Below are 20,746 nucleotides of genomic sequence, written 5' to 3'. Positions count from 1 at the left end.
TCTTCTTTCATCGGCGCGGTGGAGAAGTGGAAACACTTCAGGTAAACGCCAGACAGAAAGGCTGAAATCGAACCCTGGATCTTTCGGGATGCTGACGAGGCGTTCCGAGCGCTCGGCTGCTTCTCCGTATTCCAACCTTCGCTGGCGTCACGAGTCTGGAAGCTTCCGCTTTCCCGAGGACGAAGCTTCAGAGCGACTCCACCACTCCAGGTCCAAGTCCTCGGAGAGGAGACATGGCTGAAGAGGAGGAAGAAGATGAGGAGGAAGAGCATTTCAGTACTTCAAATGTACTCTGAACAGAACAAAGTGAATGAACCTCTGGTTCTCAATGAGGCTTAAGGCCCTCTGGTGGTTCACTGCAGTACTGCAGCTGGACTGAATCCACAACAAGCACAATAAAGAGTTTCATTATTTGGTTTATGATCCAGAGCGGGTCGGCAACCCGCAGCTCTTTCATCCCTCCGCTTCTTTGAGTGTTGAAGGTTGCCGACCCCTGATCTACAATCTACACATTTAATTCCAGATAATCCCAGAGATTAGATTGTTCTATATTTCATCACCAGTTTGGTGTGGAAGGTGACTTTACAGACTTCAAAACTGGAAGCAAATGAGGGGAAACGTGGAGCTTTAACTGCTGTAATCAGAATACCGGAGTATCGTCTCGTAATTAAAACAAGTAACTTTAATCATTTTTCTGAATCATTGGTGATGATTTCCCGCTGAACATGAAGAGTACAGAGTTGATTTATGGGCTGTTGGAACTGGGTCGCCTCGGTACCTGTCTGGAGGACTTGACGAGCGTGGCGCGACACAGTGACCTCCCCTCCACCCGCTCCACCCGCTCCAGCAGGACTCGGGTTCTGGGGATGTGGCTCCACGAGGCCCCGAGACCCGGCTGCACCTCGCCTCCGACGCCTCTGCTCACGTGGTTCGTGACCTGCAGACGCAGAACGTTTCTCTCAGGATCATCAGACAGCCAGAGAAACGCCACACACACACGGACTAAACGCCCCCTGGTGGTCCAAAGTGGGACTACATGACGAGGAAAGGATCCTGAGCTTGATAACTCCCTGATTTAGAATTTGACTTGCATCATCTACTCCTGTCATTCTCAAAGTGTGATATTGTGGTACATGGGGCTCCCTCTAGTGGTACGCCAAAGAATAACCGAATCAAATATAAATGCGCCGACATCAACAGTTATTTACGGTAGCAGGCAAGAATTGATGGCAAGAGGTGGAGGTTTTTAATAATGAAGAGTAATAAACTACTGTCGTGGCTTCAGTCTGAGAAGGGAACCCTGGACCAGGAGAGAGCGAGAACCGAAGAGGACGAGTGTGAGCAGCGTGCAGGTGCCGACAGCGGTGGCGCCAGTGCAGCCCCCAGTGGAGCAGCCAGCAAAAACAAAAGTCACAAACCGGTGAGGAGATAAGACCAAAACTATATAAAGTTTGTATTTATTTGGAGCGGGAGAGAGGAGGAGCCCGGGCCGCAGTGTGTGGTATGTGGTGACGTTTTCAGCAATGACTGCATGAAACCGTCACATCTGAAACGGCATCTTACAACCAAACACAGGCACTTAACGACAAGCCAGTGGAATTCTTTTGACAAAAAACGAGATAAACTGAAATGTCCGCCATTCAGTCCTTCGGTACAGCCAAAGCCAAAGCACAGGAAGCTTCATATCGTACCAGCCTCTGGATCTCAGGAGTCGGTAAGCCGCACACAGTGGGGGAACAGTTGTGTTTCCCTTTGGCCAAAGAGACGACCCGGATCATGTGTGGAGAGGAAGCTGCCAGAGAGTTCGACTTGGTGCCACTTCCCAATGACACCGTGTCTCGGAGGATAACAGACGTGGCTGGTGATGGTAAAAACACGCTGATTGAGCGCATTAAGAAGAGTCCATGTTTTGCCGTACAGCTTGATGAGACTTCAGATGTTGCAGATTTGGCCACTTTATTGGTTTATGTGAGATAATAATGTGATGGTGCGGCTCAGGAGGATTCTATGTTCTGTCAGTCACTTCAGACCAGAACCACAGCAGAGCACATATTCCAGGTACTGAACGCGTTTATCCAGGAGAACGGACTGGACTGGACAAAGTGTGAGTGCGTGTGCACGAACGGCGTGAGGGCGATGACAGGTCGTCACGGCGGGGGGGCAGGCGGCACCTGACTGGACTCACTGCAGGATCCATCGTGAGGCGCTGGCAGTGAAGAAGATGTCTGATGACCAGAAGTCTGAGCTGGACTCTGCTGTACGAACTGTGTGTGTGTGTGTGTGTGTGTGTGTGTGTGTGTGTGTGTGTGTGTGTGTGTGTGTGTGTGTGTGTGTGTGTGTGTGTGTGTGTGTGTGTGTGTGTGGTGTGTGGGTGTGTGTGTGTGTGTGAGAAGTTCAGACAGCCTGTTTTGATATTTTTTTATCAAGTACTTTACATTCTTTAACATTTAAGAACAGTTTTTTGTTTGTTTTTTCATTTATTAAAGTACAATGTTTATTTTAATTTTCTGTGCAATATATTTTAATTGAATCATTATTTAAGTACAGTCTTTTATTTTCCTATATTTAAGGGCAGTGTTACTGTTCAAACTGTGTACAATGGTACAATGGCTGAAAATATTAAATATACTTCTTTAGGAGTAAAACCTCTGCCTTGTTTTTGATGAATACTGAGGCTTACTATGCTGTATAGTGTTGGTCATTATGGTGGTACTTGGAGAGCCAAGTATTTTCTAGGGTAGTACTTGGTGTAAAAAGTTTGAGAACCACTGATCATGTAGTGGCTTCTTATGCTCAGATCAGTCTGCTCCATCTGCTGGTGGAAGCTGGTATTACAAGATGAGTTCTGTGTTAGTCTGTGTTAGTCTGTGTTAGTCTGTTAACATCAGCTTATCTACTTATTAAAATGTGTGCGTGACCTTTTAAGCACTATAAACTGTACAAAACATTATTTTTGCACTCTAACTGTAATCGAACTACTCATTTATTCATTCACTCATTTATAACATACAGAAGTCATTTAACTGCTCGACCCCTTTGAACGTACATAACATGGGAATCAAACTGTCAACCTCTGGATTAAAAGAAGCTCAGCCAACTATGAGAAACAATACTAAAGCTTCCTCTGCCGTAAGCTTGATACCTTTCCTTTAATTGTTTAATTCCTTAGAATCTAATTGCCTGTGATAAACTAGTTTTCCCAGTTTAAACCGACAAACGTGGACGAATGTCTCATTTCGGTTTCATTCCTCAAAGTGATATGATGAGAAGCAACGTATGGAGATGAACACTTGATCAAGAACTGCGGTTCTTACCAGAACAGCCACGTTGAAATCCTTCGCCAGCGTCTTGAGGACTCCTGCTACTTGAACCATCAAGGATATTCCTGCAGGCGAAAGGTGACCGGCGATGAGCTGAACGTCGAGATCAGTAAGTAGAGGGTAGTTCTGCTCGTTGAGTTGGTGAAAAGATTCAGTAAGTAGAGACGCATTCGGCTGACAGAGGGAGAAACTCAGTAGCCAGATGGGTAAATTAACTTAGTAGAGGGGTAAATTCAATTGTTAGAGGGGTAAATTTTTGTCTTACTATAAATAGCCTCACCATCATTTTTGACCAAAATCCATAATTCTAATCCATAATTTGGAGGTCTTACATCTACTCCTTATTACTTCCTCGGGGTAAAGCAGTAAACTCAGGTACTAGAGGGGTAAGCCAGGTGGTAGAGGGTAAATCCAGGTATTAGAGAAGTAAATTGAAGTGATAGAGGGTAAATTCAGGTATTAGAGAAGTAAATTCAGGTGATCGAGGGGTAATTTCCAGTGGTGGAGGGTAAATTCAGGTACTCGAGGGGAAAATTCAGGTGATAAATGGTAAAATCAGGGGGTAGAGGGTAAATTCAGATATTAGAGCCGTAAATCCAGGTGGTAGAGGATTAACTGCAGTAGGCAGAGGGTAAATTGAGGTATTAGAGGGGTAAATTCAAGTGATAGAGGGTAAATTCAGAGGGTAGAGAGTAAATTCAGTTGATAGAGGGTAAATTCAGGAAATACTGAGTAAATTCTGATAATAGAGAGTAAATTCAGGGGGTAGAAGGTAAATTCAGGTATTAGAGGGGTAAATTCAGGGGGTAGAGAGTAAATTCAGGTGTTAGAGGGGTAAATTCAGGGGGTAGAGAGTAAATTCAGGTATTAGAGGGGTAACTTCAGGGGGTAGAGAGTAAATTCAGGTGTTAGAGGGGTAAATTCAGGGGGTAGAGAGTAAATTCAGGTGTTAGAGGGGTAACTTCAGGGGGTAGAGAGTAAATTCAGGTGTTAGAGGGGTAAATTCAGGGGGTAGAGAGTAAATTCAGGTATTACAGGGGTAAATTCAGGGGATATCGGGTAAATTCTGGTAATAAAGAGTAAATTCAGGGGGTAGAGGGTAAGTTCAGGGGGTAGAGGGTAAATTCAGAGGGTAGAGGGTGCTTCCCAGAGCTCCAGCTGAAGCTGATCAAGTGTTGATTCCTTCATCAAAAAGACCTGCAGCCTCCCAGTGTAGAAACACAGCAGAAGTCATTATTTTAATAATTCCAGAGTCTCTGTGTGATCTGTGGAACTTCCTGAGGGGCTGCTTTGATTTTGATGCACAAATTCAAAATTGAGTGTTCGGCCTGTTTTGGGTCAAAGTTCTGAATCTTTTGATAAGAAACATAAACTGTCCCTTTTGGAAAAACGTGTTAAATGAAAGTGCATAATGAAGTTCTAAAGTTGTGACAGATTTGTTCAAAGAATCATAGGGTCTAAATGAAGTTGATATATGTGTTTATTTCTATCAACCCTCTGGTTTAGTTTGTATGAATCATGAGGACGATACATTAAGTTAAATTCATGAGCTGCAGATTTACCTGCAACCGATGACCTCCTATTGACAGCTGGCCTCGAGAGCTGGCGGGAGATCATGGAGGTTTCACGTTTTAAAACAAAAACTACAGACTTCAATCACCTTCACTCTGCTTGCTTCCCAGTAGCGGAGCGATGATGGCCGACACCGAGTCCACGATCAGCGCCTTCACCGAGCCGCCGCCGACGGACGCCTGACACACGATGTGACAAAGATCAGAAGGCAGAACTTTTGACCCGCTGGTCTCAAAGGTTCCTCTGGGAAAATATCAGACCTGTTGGAGCAGGCCGCCGCGGAGGCTGTGCAGACAGTCCAGCAGTGGGTAGACTTCAAACACACGGAAGATATGAATCCTCTGGAGAGCCTCCGTCTGTGGACAAGAGATATTCACTCCTTATTAATTATTATCACAAAACATAAAAAATAAAAAAAAGAATCTCCAAAGTAATGAAAATGCCGCAGGAGCATGAAGAGTTAATCACAGTTGAATGTCTTGTAATTCCACATTCTACCACCAGATGGTACAGTGAGTTGCGCAAATTCTTTGTTTTACGTACAAAAAAAACTGAAGAAGCAGCAGATTCAGAAAGGATTCGCAAAGTGTTGAAACTGAAGACACATCGTGAAGGACAAAAATAAAAACGGACTTGCAGGCGATCATGATCTCGTTTCACTGAATTAGGAGCTGGTTTGTTTCACGTAGACGACCATTTAACTGTCATGCAGCCAGCTGCCACTAGTCGGAGCTACAGAGCCCGGTTTCATCTTATTGATCAATCTGTTCCAGCCCCATGAGGATAAGCCAAGACTTCCTGCAGGTCACCATGAAGGTCGCAGTGAATGTCAAAGTGAAGGTCACCATGAAGGTCATTATGAAGGTCGCAGTGAAGGTCACCATGAAGGTCGCAGTGAATGTCAAAGTGAAGGTCACCATGAAGGTCATTATGAAGGTCATTATGAAGGTCGCAGTGAAGGTCACTGTGAGTGTCGCAGTGAAGGTCACTGTGAATGTTACTATGAAGGTCGAATAAAGGCCACCATGAAGGTCACTATGAAGGTCACCATGAATGTCACAGGGGAAGGCCACCTTGCAGGTCACCATGAAGGTCACTGTGACTGTAACTTTGAAGGTCACGTCACGTCTTGGCTCTGGATCCTGGTGGACAATCGATATTAATGAGAGACTTTTTTATTCTTCCTGCTCTCACTTTCGATTGTTAAAGACCTTTCATCAGGGTGTTCCTCCACGGGTTCTGAACAGTTTTGAGTTTGTTTTATCTGATTATCACAGTTTGAATCTTTAAAGCTTAGAATCGATGGGTGATAACTAAATGTTTCCCGACCTGCTCCCTGGTGCTGCTGGTCTCAGTCCGGAGCATTTGGAGCATGCGGCCGGCGGTCAGCCCGCCGGTGGTGTCGACGTAGATCACACTCTGCTTCAGGTGGAAGGAAATGTTGATGGAGACGCCGAAACACACCTGGAAGCAGCAAGAGTGTGAGCTGTCAGGAGGTAAGGAACCCGGGGGACGGAGGAGAAGTGTTTACGAGGATGAAAGTCTCGGTGACGGAGAGGACGGAGGAGGACACGCTCACCTGAGACTTGCCGCTCGCCGGGCCTCCACACAGCTCGGTTATCTCTCCGGTGTATAAGCCCGAATCTAGCAGTTTATCTAAACTGCGAGAAACAAGGACAGTTCATTACTCGCAGCTGCCACCATCAGGGGCAAACAGAGAGAGACACAACCGTTTCCAGAAGCTTCCCTGTTTCAGCTCCGACACAAACTCAAGCTATCAGGGAAAAATCTCTTTTTCTCATTATTGACTTTTCAGAGAATTTAGCTCCAGCTGCAAAACCAAAGTGTGGCTAAGAAAAACAATCTGGACAAATTTCATTGGGATCTACGTCAGTATGTGTTCGTCCAAGATCTACCAGAGCAGACGTGGACGACATGAGGACAGACATGGACAACACAGGCCTCATGTTGTCGTGGACAATGTATGAAGCCAGAGGTGGACCACATGAGGCCAGAGGTGGACAACATGTCTGTTTAGTGAAGACAGACAGACAGACAGACAGACAGACAGACAGACAGACAGACAGACAGACAGACAGACAGACAGACAGACAGACAGACAGACAGACAGACAGACAGACAGACAGACAGATAGACAGATAGATAGATAGATAGATAGATAGATAGATAGATAGATAGATAGATAGATAGATAGATAGATAGATAGATAGATAGATAGATAGATATTGGAAAGTTGCAGGTTCGATTCCCATCTCTGCCATCTCTGCCTGCCTACATGACGAAGTGTCCTTGGGCAAGACACTGAACCCCAAACTGCTGCCATTGGAGTGACAGCGCCTTGCATGGCTGCAGCCTCCAACGGTGTGTGGGAATGGGTGAATGTGCTGAGTCATGTAAAAGCGCTTTGGGGCTGCTCTCAGATAATAACAATAATTATTATAACAGATAATATAACAAAACCCAGACTATATGTTCGAGTGCACCTTTCTAGGAAGGAAAGAGAGGGAGGAGAAACTAATAACTTGCCTGCAACTGTCAAGTATTTCCTCCAGCTTTAGCTGGTCAGCCAACATGGCAACCTGATGTTTTACTGCACAGAATTACTTCTGTGGAATCTAATTTGGCTTTACTCAGCATGCTTTAGCAGCAACTTTATCATTCACTTTCTCCAACAGCCATCAGGCAACTTCCTAAAGTGAAAAAAGTGTTCTGCCTTAATAAAAGCAAAGAAATGTGTGAAAATAAACGTGTTTCTACTGATTTATTTTGAGGGAAAAAATCCTGCAATGTCCTAAAAAAAAGTCACTATTATTCCAATGACGTCACAGGAAACACATTATTCTGAGTCTTACTGGGAAAAGATAACAGATTGATGACAATAAAATGGTAAAGAGTGACACAACTGAGGTAAATTGACGCCAATATTTTAAAAATATTTTGCAGCAAAAGCATAAAAAGTAGAACAGACAGACAACAATTCAATTATTGCTTAAAAAAAGCCACTGCAGCGGTTTAAAACATCACAATGTCATAAAGACATTACTGCAAATAGAACACAACCAAATAGTAAACATAACCAAATAATTCTCTCAATAGCAGACAAAATAATCTCAGAAGTTTTTTCTGCAGCAGCAGTTTTACAATTTGTTCATTTTTGTGGTGAAAAATCCTCAGAAATCCTCCAGATAAACGTGTTTCCACAACAAAGCTCCATAAAATGATTCAATCGCCTCAAACTGGAAATAAAACCAGCGCTGAAAGACGCCAGCTTATCGTCACATTTAGACATGTTTATATTCTATAAGAGGGGAAAGAAGAAATCTCCGTAACTCAACATGTAACGTTTGTGCATAAAAGCACAAATTATTTAGAAATTCCTCCAATATTAATTTTCTCACCAAAATAGTAATAATAAAAAAATAAAAGATGTTAAGATTATCGAGGAAATAAATGAAAGACATATTGAACATAGTTGGGATCAAGGTTTGCAGTAAATTGATCATCAGTTCAGATCAATTATTGAATCTTGTAAGAGAACAGAGGTTTCAAACATCTGGCCCGGGGCCAAACAGCAGGGCCAAGGCGGAAAGAAGAGCAGCTCCTGCTCCTAATTTATTCTCGGGGGGGACTGAAGAGTTTCTACATGAGATGATGACGACACCTGAGCTGGGAGGCCAGGAGACGCCGCGGCGCCGGCGCCACCATGAGCAGAGGAGCGCCAAAGAAAAGACGGAGAGGGAGAAACAGGCTTTGTCCTCGTTATTATGAAGGCGGCAGGAGCTCAGATTCTTCAGAGCAACCTGACCAATATGACTCCGTTTCCATAGCAACCTTTCATCTCAGAAAAAGCTTTGCCTTTACACGTTCTGAAAAAGGTGCCTGTTTGCATGAAAACTCAGAAATTGGGAAAATGATGTCGTTTTCATGTTGGGCCACCAGTGGGTGCTGTTCTTTGTTTATGTAATGAAACCACACACACATGCAGCAGAGAACAACGGGTTCTAAACATTAACAACGGGAGAACACGGATAGTCTAGTGGACAGACGACCAAGTTGGATTGTTATTACGGTGACTGTCAAAATAAAAGTACCAAGTCCCAGGAGAAAATGGGCTCGGAGTCATGACACCACAGAAGAAACACTGTTCTGATTGTCTCTACTGAGCATGTGCAGAAGTAATTACTACAGGTACATGCAAACTCGCAGTGTTTCTGCTGTCTATGCAGAGACATTGCGTTTTACTCTGTTTCTACTGAGTCCCAGTGTTTTTCCAAATTCCACATTGGAAGTCGTCGTCAAAAAGTTGCATTTCCAGTTGCTCTGAGCACCGTCCCGTCGTCGTGTACCCAGATGCCCAAAACGCTACGAAAGATTCCCGTTTTGGCTTAAAAGCGTCGTTGTGTAAGCAGGACCTAAAACTGAAAGTCAATCTGGAGCATGTTGGACATGAAGAGAAACCATAAAGGACAGTCCTGGACATTCCCTCCGCCGACGCAGGCAACGGCATCATTAGAAACAACCTGGTGTCCAAACTGCCTTCTTTTCCTGGAGAAATCTTTTCTCTGTACACATAGATTTACTGGAATTTACACATTTTCCTAATTGACTTTTGCAGCAATGAAAGGGGATGAATTTGATCACGACAGAATCTTCCTGAACTAAACTACATCAGAATGTTTTGCAGTAGATTGTTTGACACTTTGAGATTTCTTCATGAATCAAAGGAGCTGGACGAGTTGACGGTGACGAGAGACGCCAGGTGTGAAGCCCTTCAAACCACAGCTGCAGGCTCGCTTCCTACTCCTAAATCACGTGCATCCCTTTCCATTTCATCCACTTTTTATCACCTCATCTACGTCTTCTGGTAATTACGTACCGAGGCCAACGCCATTAAAATGTTGTGCCAGCCGAGAGTGGATGAACACGCGACTGTCCAACAGTCGCAGTGAGTGATGGAGGGTCCGTCCTGGGATTTATGACCCCGTCTTGTTACGGGTTCTTTGTGGCCGTGCAGGGAAATCTTCTCTGAGCTCCGCCTTTATACACTCACGGTACGTGACCTCTTTCAGCTCCATGTATCCGCTCCTTTTATTTGAGCGGTAAATCATCGGGTCCATTAATTCTGCTGGAGGAGAGCGAGCGGAGATGGGAGGAAACCCTGCGGACCCAGACCCCGGGGGGTGGAGACTGTTCCAACCGGGGTTAGAGGATAGACGGAGAGAAAAGTACAGGACCAGGCGGCCAGGTTGTGGGTGGGGTTCAAACCGTGGTTAGGGTCGGGGGTGACACAAGCAAAAAGCAGGAAACAAATTGTCACGAAGTCAGAAATCCACTTGCTGCAGGCGTGACGGGGCAGCAAATTAACATTTTAACTTGGTTTATTAAAAGGCTGAAAAAAGTATGAAAGCTAAAACAGCCAAAGCTCCAAGAAAAGGTGGGAAGAAAGACAGAATGATAAAATTGCAACTAAAAAGCCAAAAAGAACCTAAAACAGCTAAGAGCTAAAACCAATACAATTATTTTAAAACAAAAAAGGTTGAACAACTAATAACACTAAAACAGCTTAAATCACATAAATGAATAAATCGCAAAAATGAACCAAAAACAAACGACCGAAATCAGCTACAATGGTTAAAACAGTCAGAACGGCCTCAGTAGGTAATAAAAGAAAGAACTAAAAATGGCTGAAACACCTGACGCCACTAAAAATGACCAGAAGACTGAAGGTAAAACTGTTACAGATTAATCACCATTCCACATTACGGACTTTATGATCCTGTTGGTTTTCCTGTCGTATCGTTTACGCGACGTGTTCTATCCAGGCGGGTTCTGGAAAACAGAACCTAAACTTCCACGTTGTCCTTTCAAAACAATGGTTGCAGTCATCAGTCCTGATTCCTGATTGTACTCGTGCGAATGAAAGGTCAGAAACGCAGAAAACGTGAAATGTGAAAGGAGGACGTTGGGAAAATACTTCCAGTGTCCTGATTGGCCCGTCCCGAGGTTCAAACCATCTGTGCAGCGAGTATTTAAGATGTTAAATATACACGACCGAGACGCTCCAGCCTGAAGGTGAAGCGTCGTTGAGAGCTTGATTGTGGTTCTTCTCGCTGATTTTGAAGTGAAGGAAATGGGGGTACGGTGGTATTTGCGGGCGACGTGTTGATGAAACATCAGGATGTCCTCCTGTGAGGGCTCGTGAGGATGAAGAGGGAGGTCTTCATCCTCACGAGCCCTCACAGGAGGATGAAGACCTCCCACGAGCGGCACTCATCAGGCAGCGGCGCTCCGAGTCCTTGGACCTGAAAGTCTCCGTGTGATTGGACGGGAAGCCTTTAAGACTCACGAGGCTGCGGTCCAGGTCTCCCTCTCTGGCCGAACCTCAGACTGGAATAATAATCCAGCTCACAGTGACAATTAGCAGAACGTTTCATCAACCCACAAGAACATGAAGCTTGGAGACTCAAGAGGCTCCGGAGAAGGGAACCTCCGTCATCAAACATCCTGATGGATGAAAAATCTACGAACTCTAACATGTTGGCAGTTTTTATTTATATCAGTTCTTTGTTTATCAATGTTGTTCAAAATACTAAAATTCAGTAATTGAATAAAGTTTCTAGATACAGTGGTGAGTTCTAATGATGGATGTCTAATGAAGGTTGAGGAAGATGCCCTATAATCGGGATGTTAGAGGAGGAAGGTGCCCTATAATCTGGATGTTAGGAGGAAGATGCTCAATAATCTGGATGTTAGAGGGGAAAGATGCTCTATAATCTGGATGTCTGAGGGGAAGATGTTCTATAATCTAGATATTAGTAGGAAGACGATGCGCTATAATCTAGATGTTAGTAGGACGATGGTCTATAATCTGGATGTTTGTGGAGGAAGATCCTCTATAATCTGGATGTTAGAGGGGGAGATGCTCTATAATCTGGATGTTAGAGGAGGAAGATGCTTTATATTCTGGATGTTAGAGGAGGAAGATGCTCTAGTTTCTGGATGTTAGAGGAGGAAGATGCTCTATAATCCGGATGCTGTCGGAAGTAGGTGAAATGACTATTTAAGCATGCTAATGCTAAACAGCTCCTGTGTATAAATGCTAATGCTATTTAGAATTGTACTTTTTCATGCTGAATAAAAAATAGCAAGAAAATATTACCATGGAAAGTTACTGCAATGTGAGTATTTTTAATTCGTAACTTCAACCGCCAGAAATGATAGGAATATAATTGTGTTTAATCAGTATATTACTGTAAACAGAAACCTAAGATAGATATTAGATCTGAGTCACACTGGATCATCAATCATTGAAAATAATAAAATTAAATCTATAAATTCAGCTGCTCTTTTATTACAGGTATCACCATAGAAACTCATTCTGACTTTTTTGTAGTTATTAAATATTTCTTCAGATTTGACTGTGGCTTCATTATGTCAGCTGAACAGGCCTTCACCCCAAGTTCCCCCTGTGGCCAGCAGAGGGCAACAGAGACACACGAAAGTCTCCTCACAGCTTGCGTCTCTGGTCCAGAGTGCTGACTAATTCATGGAAACCACTGAAAAAGAGCCACGGGGAGTCGAAAGAAAACACCTGTGGCTCTTCATTATTCTGAGTCTGAGAGTTTAACTGGGAGAAGAGAGGAAAGAAAAAGGGCCTGACGTCTGAATGATGCCACACTGGACTGTTTCACACGTTCATCCTCCTGACTGAGGGACCTTCTTCCTCATGGCAGTAAAACGTTTACCCTTCAGATCCAGTGCATCCCGTTGATCCAAAGGATCCAGTGAATCCACTGGATCCCGCAAATGATGTGGATTCCAGTCGATCATGTGGTTCCTGCAAATATTTGCATTCATTGAATCCTGTGGATCCCGAGGGAACTGTGTACACATTGGATCCAGTGGATTCCAGTTGATCATACTGTTCCAGCAGATCTTGTGGACACTGAGGATCCTGAGGAACATCAAGATCCATTTAATCCAGTGGATCCATTTGATATTGTGGATTACATGGATCCCCTGGACCCTCTGAATTATGTGGATTTCGGTGCATTTAGTGGATCCTGTTGATGTAGTAGATTCCTGTCGACCCACTGGCTCCTGCTCATCCCCTGGATCCCGTGAAGGCTTCACACGGCGGTCAGGAGACACTCCCTTTTAATGCTTGATTGTACAATGTGCTGCTCGCTGCGGGAACTTCTGCTTTCTCTCAAGTCATTAAATTTTCATTTTCTGATGTGAGCAAAAGTGTTTTAAAAGGTGGTTTGTTTTGCTATTTTCACTGGAGGCCAGCGTAATGCAGCTGATAGGTAGGAAGCCACTCTGGGCTGCTGTTAACGAGTCAAATGGAAGAAACAAGCAGAGTCGGGGCTTCCTCAGAGCAGCACGCAGGTTCAGACTGAACGCCGACCTGGATGACAGACGCTCCTTCTTCCATCACAGTTCAAGGTCACCTGGATTCTGGACTCCAGATGTCCCTGGTTTCAAATAGTCTAAATGAAACTAAACTCCACCGTGACATCAGTGTGTGTATGCAGTCTGGTCACCTGGGGTTCCCAGTGGAGAGGATGGCTGTAGAGTTCAACAGTTCCTGGTACAGATCCGCTCCAGAGACTGGAAACGCCGTGTGCTGGGCCAGCAGCACCCGGCGGACGGCGAACAAAGCCTGAAACACATGAGAAGAGCTGCTGCAGTGGATCAGATCGAAAACAACTTCTGTGGTGCCCAGCGCTGCACAACTGGACCACTTCCTGCAGAACTGGACCACTTCCTACAGAGCTGGAGTACTTCCTATGGAACTGGAGTACTTCCTACAGAACTGAACCACTTCCTGCAGAACTAGATCACTTCCTACAGAACTGGACTACTTCCTACAGAACTGGACTACTTCCTGCAGAACTGGACCACTTCATGCAGAACTGGACCACTTCATGCAGAACTGCACCATTTCCTGACCATTAGGATTTTCCTTCAAAGTGCTAAACACACAACTGTGGCTTGTTTTCACGCTATCTAAAGGTTTTTTCCTTCATCTTCTGGTCTGTTTTCCAAAGAACCACATGTCCAGGTTTTTACTTCAAGGTTCAAGTTGTAAGATTTTCAGCGATTTGCTACAAGGCTTCGTCCAGACAACGGCGCTCGGAGTCACTGAAAGCGCAACTTTTTGAAAAAGGCTCCCAAAGTAGAACTCTTTTGAAAATGCTCAGGCTCCGTGGTGTCATGACTCCCAGTCCATATTCTCCTGGACTTGGTAGTTTTATTTTGACAGTCACCGTAATAACAATCCAACTTGGTGGTCCGTTCGCTAGAATGTCCGTGTTCTCCCGTTGTTAATGTTTAGAGCTCATTGTTCTCTACTGTATGTGTGTGTGGTTTCATTACATAAACAAAGAACAGCACCCACTGGTGGCCCAACATGAAAACTACATCATTTTCCCAATTTCTGAGTTTTCGTGCAAACAGGCACCTTTTTCAGAACGTGCAAAGGCAAAAGTTTTCAGAAAAGGAAAATGTTAAATCTACGCGTGTTCAGTGAAAAGTTGTGGTGTAAATGAGGTCTTGTTAGAACACGGCGCTTGTGACACGATCACAGATATTGGTCTTTGTTATTAGACTGTTTCACTGTAAACCTCACCTCTTGTGAACGTCTGACAGCTGAAGGAAAATGGAAAGTCTTATTGCTTTGCAGAGGCCTCTTTGCCGCCACTTAAACCTGCATGAGAACTGCACTCCAACAAATGAACAAAAAGCTGCATGAGCTCCTTGCTTGCTCATTCATTAGCGAGAAAACTAGAGGAAAGTCTGAGCCTGGGCTCGGCGGCACGGTGATGGAGGAGAGGACCAGCGGTCGCTGCCTGCCAGCCTCTTTCTGTGGCCAGTCAATCAGCACAGACACACAGCATCACCTCTGGAAGGTATCTCCATTCCATTTAGCACTACAAGCCCAGTCAGGTAAAAAGCACATTAGTCTTTGTTCCTCTTGTAACTGGAAGATATTTAAAACATGCACGTTTCTTTTACGCTCCTCAGAGTTGGAATAATTTCACAATATTTCACAATGATTGTGAGGATTGTTGTGCTTAGGTTAAGCAAGAGATTACAGTTACATGTAGTGGAGTAACTTTATGAATTACTGCAAATAAAAAGTTGTTTAGGAAGCGAAATCGTGTTAAATGTCTTGATAATGAGCTGTAATACTAAGTAACATTGAGAGGAAGATGCTCAGCCTAGTGTGTGTGTGTGTGTGTGTGTGTGTGTGTGTGTGTGTGTGTGTGTGTGTGTGTGTGTGTGTGTGTGTGTGTGTGTGTGTGACAAAATGACCCAAAAAGCTAATAAAAGGCTAAAAACAACTGTTACAATTTAAGATTAAAAAAGCTATGATGGCTGAACTAATCGAAAAATGACCGAAGCAGCTAAAATAACTTAAACTGTCAAAAACAGCTAAAGATGGTTTAAGGTTAAACCAGTTTAAAGTTCCAGTTTTGGTCAATTTCAGTCGATAAACTAGCCGGGGAAGGTTTAATGTGTTTTGCAGTTTTATCTGAAAGTGGTCAAAATGGTGTACACAAAGATACGGTGGTAAAATCTACATTTCTGAGACGCACGCGTATTGAAGCTGTTCTCCTCAAAGTCTCGCTGTCTCCTGGTGATGAAGCCAATATGGACGGTGGAGGAGGAGCAACGCTGGTTGATGATTCAGGTCAAGACTCAGTGTTTCCCCGCAGTCCTACTGCAGCTCTGGAATCGCCAGAGAGTCCGACTTTCTCTAGAAAGAGCACCCGGTGTTCTTCAGCAGTCTGATCAGCGTCTCCTCAAGGCCCTGTTTACACGACAACGTTTCACGTGACAACACCTAATCCGCAAAAAAAAAGTGGGGGCGTTTCCACTGCAGCGGCCGACACAGAGACAACGATGTAGTTAGTCTACCGGGCCACTGGAAGGCGCTGTTGCTTGATTTTGTAATGAAACTACACAGACGTGTGCAGAGAACAAAACACTATAAACGTGAGGAAAATGGAGAGAACCTGACATCCATATGGACTGATGGTGCATCGGATGATATCAGGGAGAGTCTCAACTATTAAACTACTGAACTGGACGATAAAACTAGAATATGGACCGCGGGTCGTACCACTACGGGTCGTACCACTACGGGTCGTACCACTACGGGTCGTACCACGACGGGTCGTACCACTACGGGTCGTACCACTACGGGTCTACAGGTCCGCCATGTTTGTTTACAACTGGATGAGAGGAGGGAGGGGAAGAGATGAGCAGTAACAGGCTCTGTAGCCTCCATCAGTCTCTGAAGGAGGGATTTGCGCCGTGAAAGAATCTTTCCACCTTGGGAACCGGATTAAAAACTTTGTGGATACAGTGCATCAGAACACTGGTGCCGTGTAAACGGACCCCCCAAAAGAGAAGAAAGTTTTGCCGATACACTCAAATTCGTTGTCGTGTAAACGGGGCCCAAGTCTCCTGCTACAATTCATGTCCAACGGCTGAAACTTCTTTGGGGAGATGAGAAAATCTGTTGAGTCCCAGTTAGAAGGGAACTGGCAGGATGATCTGGGAGGCAGATTCACAGCCAGGTCACACGACAACGTTTCAAGTGAAAACGCTTTGTTTTCGAAAAACTTTCACGTTTACACAGCAACGTTCTGAAAACGATGTAGTTAGCATGCCAGGCCATGAGTCGGCACTATTCTGGATCGGAGAAAGTCGTCGTCTGTAAAAGAAGATAATTAGTTCGTCTTCGCTGCGACGACACGATTATTTCCTGTTCACGTGACCAAGTTTCCACTCTGGAAGTGAGAACGACTGTGTGAAGTTCCATGGGGTTGGTGGCAGGTTAGAGAAGTGGGTCACACAGGGGGCTTTTCCACCGGAAAGAACCAGGTGCTAGTTCTGGTCCAGGGCCAGACTTAGCACCAGTTCTTAGTCTTTCCACTGCCAAAGCCCCGGCCTATCAGGGGCTAAACTGCTGCTATGCTGGCCCCACTTCTTTGCTGGACCAGAGAGGAGCCAGACTGGGACCCGACGCGTCATCGGGTGGGGGCGGAGTTATCTCTGGAGTTATCTCTGGAGTTATTACTGGAGGTATTACTGGAGGTATCTCTGGAGTTATCTCTGGAGTTATCTCTGGAGTTATCTCTGGAGTTATTACTGGAGGTATTACTGGAGGTATCTCTGGAGGTATCTCTGGAGTTATCTCTGGAGTTATCTCTGGAGGTATCGCTGGAGTATCTCTGGAGTTATCTCTGGAGGTATTGCTGGAGTTATCCCTGGAGGTTTCGCTACCTAAAAGGCGGAAGTGAGGTTGAACCAGCTTTCTGAAAACTCCAGCGAACACGGAGCCCCAGAGTGGTTATAGAGAAAAAAAAATAATACACGTGGGAATGATATAATAAGTCGTTTCCTGAAGTTAATAATACGAGGGAACAGGATTATTTAATCCGTGTTCGCTGAGCAGCGGCTTTCGAGATGCTGCAGAGCTCCACCTGTCAGTCCGCTACGTCAGATATAATTTAGAAGCAGTTTTCCATTGTAGTTTATATTTCACACTTTTCATGGTGACATTATTTTAACTAACGTCACGTCCAGGTCTTGTTTCACCTTCTGACCGCCGGCTGAGGAGCTGCAGCCGCTGAGCAAGGCAGTGTGAGGCTGCAGGGGGCGCTCCGAGACGCTCCGCTCAGAGACGCTCCAATATTATTTTCTACCCACAGAACTTCTTTATAATGAATACTTTTGGTTCATCAGTAACTAAAAAACAAACTACATGCTACTGTAAATGAAAGCTGGAGTTTATAGACATAAAATGAGCCTTTTAACGGCTTCATGTGACGTCACATACTTCACACACATATTCTGGGATTGCCCAAAGATCATATACTTCTGGAAAGCAGTGAAATAAAAATAATTCTCGGTATTGAGCCACATCTTGACCCAACCTTATACATACTTGAGGTATTACTTGCTCCTGATAGCAAAGAAAATGATCCCAATGACCTGTCTGAAGCCACGCCACGCCTCAGTGAGCACATGCTAGCAGGTAGCATTGCACCTTCCTGCAGGATCAGCGGCTGAAGCCACAAACTTCTGCAACGCTGAACAAGAAAAGTCTTTATTTCCCACTGCGGAGTATCTCAATCCAACAAAACTGAGTTTTTAAGACTTTCTTCTTTGTTTCTACACGTCCAGATTGTTCAAGCCAACGCTCTGACCACAGAGGAGGTGTTAAGGCCTCTTCATCCTCCATAAGAACAAGAAGAAACTTCGGCAGTGCGGGGTCCTGTCGAACAAAATGACGTCATTTCCTTCGGCCAGCTCCTTCTGGCCGAAGACATTTGTTTGGGCTGTTCCAACCGCCCTGCCGAACTATGTGGGAGCCGCACTGCCGAAACTTCTGCTCTGCCGTGTGCTGCGCATGCGTGTTCTAGTTCGCTCATGACTATCAGTCATATTTTAATCATATTTAGCTTGTAACAGCGCTACTGTACGAGCGCCGCAGCTCATTAAAATGTCGGAGTGTAGGCTGACGTGATGCACCTGAACGCATCACGAACAGCTGTCAGCTCCTGTAGTTAAAACCGGACCAACATGGCGCTCGGACAAAAACTCTCTTTTATTACTGAAAAAGTTCAGAGAAATGTGTTTCTGAAAGTACTGGAGGCCAGAAATAACCTGTGCAGTTGAAAAGTTTAAACGCCGCTTCACAGACTTGTGCCTGCTGCGAGGGGGCGTGGCCTGCTGCGAGGGGGCGTGGCCTGCGAGTTCGGCAGCTTCTTATCGGAGAATGAACTGTCCTGCCGAAAAAGCTTTTTTTTTCTGCTGCTGGCTGACGTCACTGACGAATTTTCTTCTTGTTCTTATGGGTTCAAAAAGGGAGGATGAAGGGGCCTTTACTCTCACTCTTTTTTTTTCTTCCTTTGTTTTAAGACAAGAAAGGCTGATTGTTACGACCCGTCCACTCACATGACTGCTGACTCTATCTGCCAGGCTCTTCTGGATTCCTCACGTGACCATCTGTACTTTTACATCTCTGCAAAGTTTGGCGAATTAAAAAAACAAAAAAAACAACACAAATGTATTTAAACCCACAAAGTGATGACCAATCGGGATTTGAACCTGCAGAGGTTTGCCTGCCTTTTAGCCAGACGCCTCATTTGGCTCCAGAACCAATTATCTGTTAAAGGTGAAAAGAAAGTAAAAACATCTAAGCAAGTGGGAGAAACTGTGAATGAAATCAATGTGATATTTAAGTTCTGACCAAAAGCAACGTGGGCATGTTCAGTTTCTATCCTCTTCACGCCATGGCAGCATCAGCAAAACTCAATCTGAGCTCCAGGTGGCTCTGGAGCCATGTGTGGCTCTACAGCCCCTCTGGACTGACTCTACAGTGGGGTGTATTGAGAGTAACGTCAGTATTTGTAATCCATTACTTCCACCAATGACCATGACATATTATGTGTACGTACCTTATAGGATACAGAGCATCTCCGAGCAAGTTCCTCTATGTCAGACGAGACCAGATCCTCCACTGTGGATACACACACACACACACACACACACACACACACACACACACACACACACACACACACACACACACACATACACACAGAGAGAGAGAGTCAGTCAGACAGACACACACACATACACAGACAGACAGACAGACACACACACACACAGTCCGACAGATAGACAGACAGACAGACACGCACACATACACAGACAGACACACACAGACAGACAGACACACACACAGTCAGTCAGTCAGACAGACAGACAGACAGACAGACACACACACACACACAGACAGACAGACACACACACAGTCAGTCAGACAGACAGACAGACACAGATAGACAGACACACACAGACAGACAGACACACACACACAGTCAGTCAGACAGACAGACAGACAGACAGACACACACACACACACACAGTCAGACACAGACAGACAGACAGACACACACACACAGTCAGTCAGACAGACAGACAGACAGACACACAGTCAGTCAGACAGACAGACAGACACACACAGACAGACAGACACACACACACAGTCAGTCAGACAGACAGACAGACAGACAGACACACACACACACACACAGTCAGACACAGACAGACAGACAGACAGACACACACACCTGTTCTAATGTCAGCAGCTCGCAGCTCTCTCAGTAAATCTTCTTCCAGTCCAGGACACATCCCCTCTCTCAGGACCACCATGCTGCTGCAGGTGATTTAAAACGTTAAACCGTGAATTAATAAAAACGGAGGCAAATGGTTCACCCCTGGTTAAATACGCTGTAGTAAAACACACAAGGAGATTCAGCTCGTGTCAGAGCTCGCTGTTGTTTTTAGCTTAGCCGCTAACCTCGTGAAACTTTTAACGACCTGTTTGTTCGCGCCGGACGAGATGGGAGACTTTCTGGACGCTTTCCCCAAAGTTTAACCGATTAAAGTATTTCTTTGTGGAGGTAAAAGAAAGACTTGACAATATTTCGCTCTTAATTTCTGATATCTGTGGGTTTCTGTCAAAAAATGACGCAAAGTGTTAAAGTATATAGCTTCAGCTTGCCGTAGCTCCGTTTACCCGCGTTGCATTCTGGGTAGTGTAGTCATTTTCTCCCTCGAACCGTTATGAGACTTTCATTATATTTTAGTTCATGAATTAGATATTATTAAAATAAAAGACTTGAAATCCTTTGGTTCTTTGTAAAAATAGAAATAAGACAAACAATGACTTTATATTAAACAGTGTGATGGAAACGTGATGGAGATAATAAAACACTAATATCCAAGTCAATGGTTATTTAATG

General features: G+C 44.7%; 1 protein-coding gene across 1 annotated transcript; it reads right to left on the bottom strand.

The window, feature by feature from the left end:
• Positions 1-7: 7 nt before the first annotated feature.
• rad51d (RAD51 paralog D) lies at positions 8-20,432 on the bottom strand. Its single transcript, XM_080483668.1, has 11 exons — positions 20,322-20,432; positions 20,072-20,157; positions 19,394-19,455; positions 13,460-13,578; positions 6,472-6,553; positions 6,222-6,356; positions 5,153-5,248; positions 4,981-5,071; positions 3,315-3,385; positions 779-937; positions 8-237 (listed from the first exon to the last, which is right to left on the bottom strand). The coding sequence occupies exons 2-11, from the start codon at positions 20,151-20,153 to the stop codon at positions 148-150; spliced, it is 987 nt and encodes a 328-aa protein (XP_080339794.1). The 5' UTR covers positions 20,154-20,157; positions 20,322-20,432; the 3' UTR covers positions 8-147.
• Positions 20,433-20,746: the final 314 nt, after the last annotated feature.

The sequence above is a fragment of the Lipophrys pholis genome (assembly GCF_963383615.2).
Source record: "Lipophrys pholis genome assembly, chromosome: 16".
Lineage (NCBI taxonomy): Eukaryota > Metazoa > Chordata > Actinopteri > Blenniiformes > Blenniidae > Lipophrys > Lipophrys pholis.
This window is presented reverse-complemented; position numbering and strand designations above follow the sequence as displayed.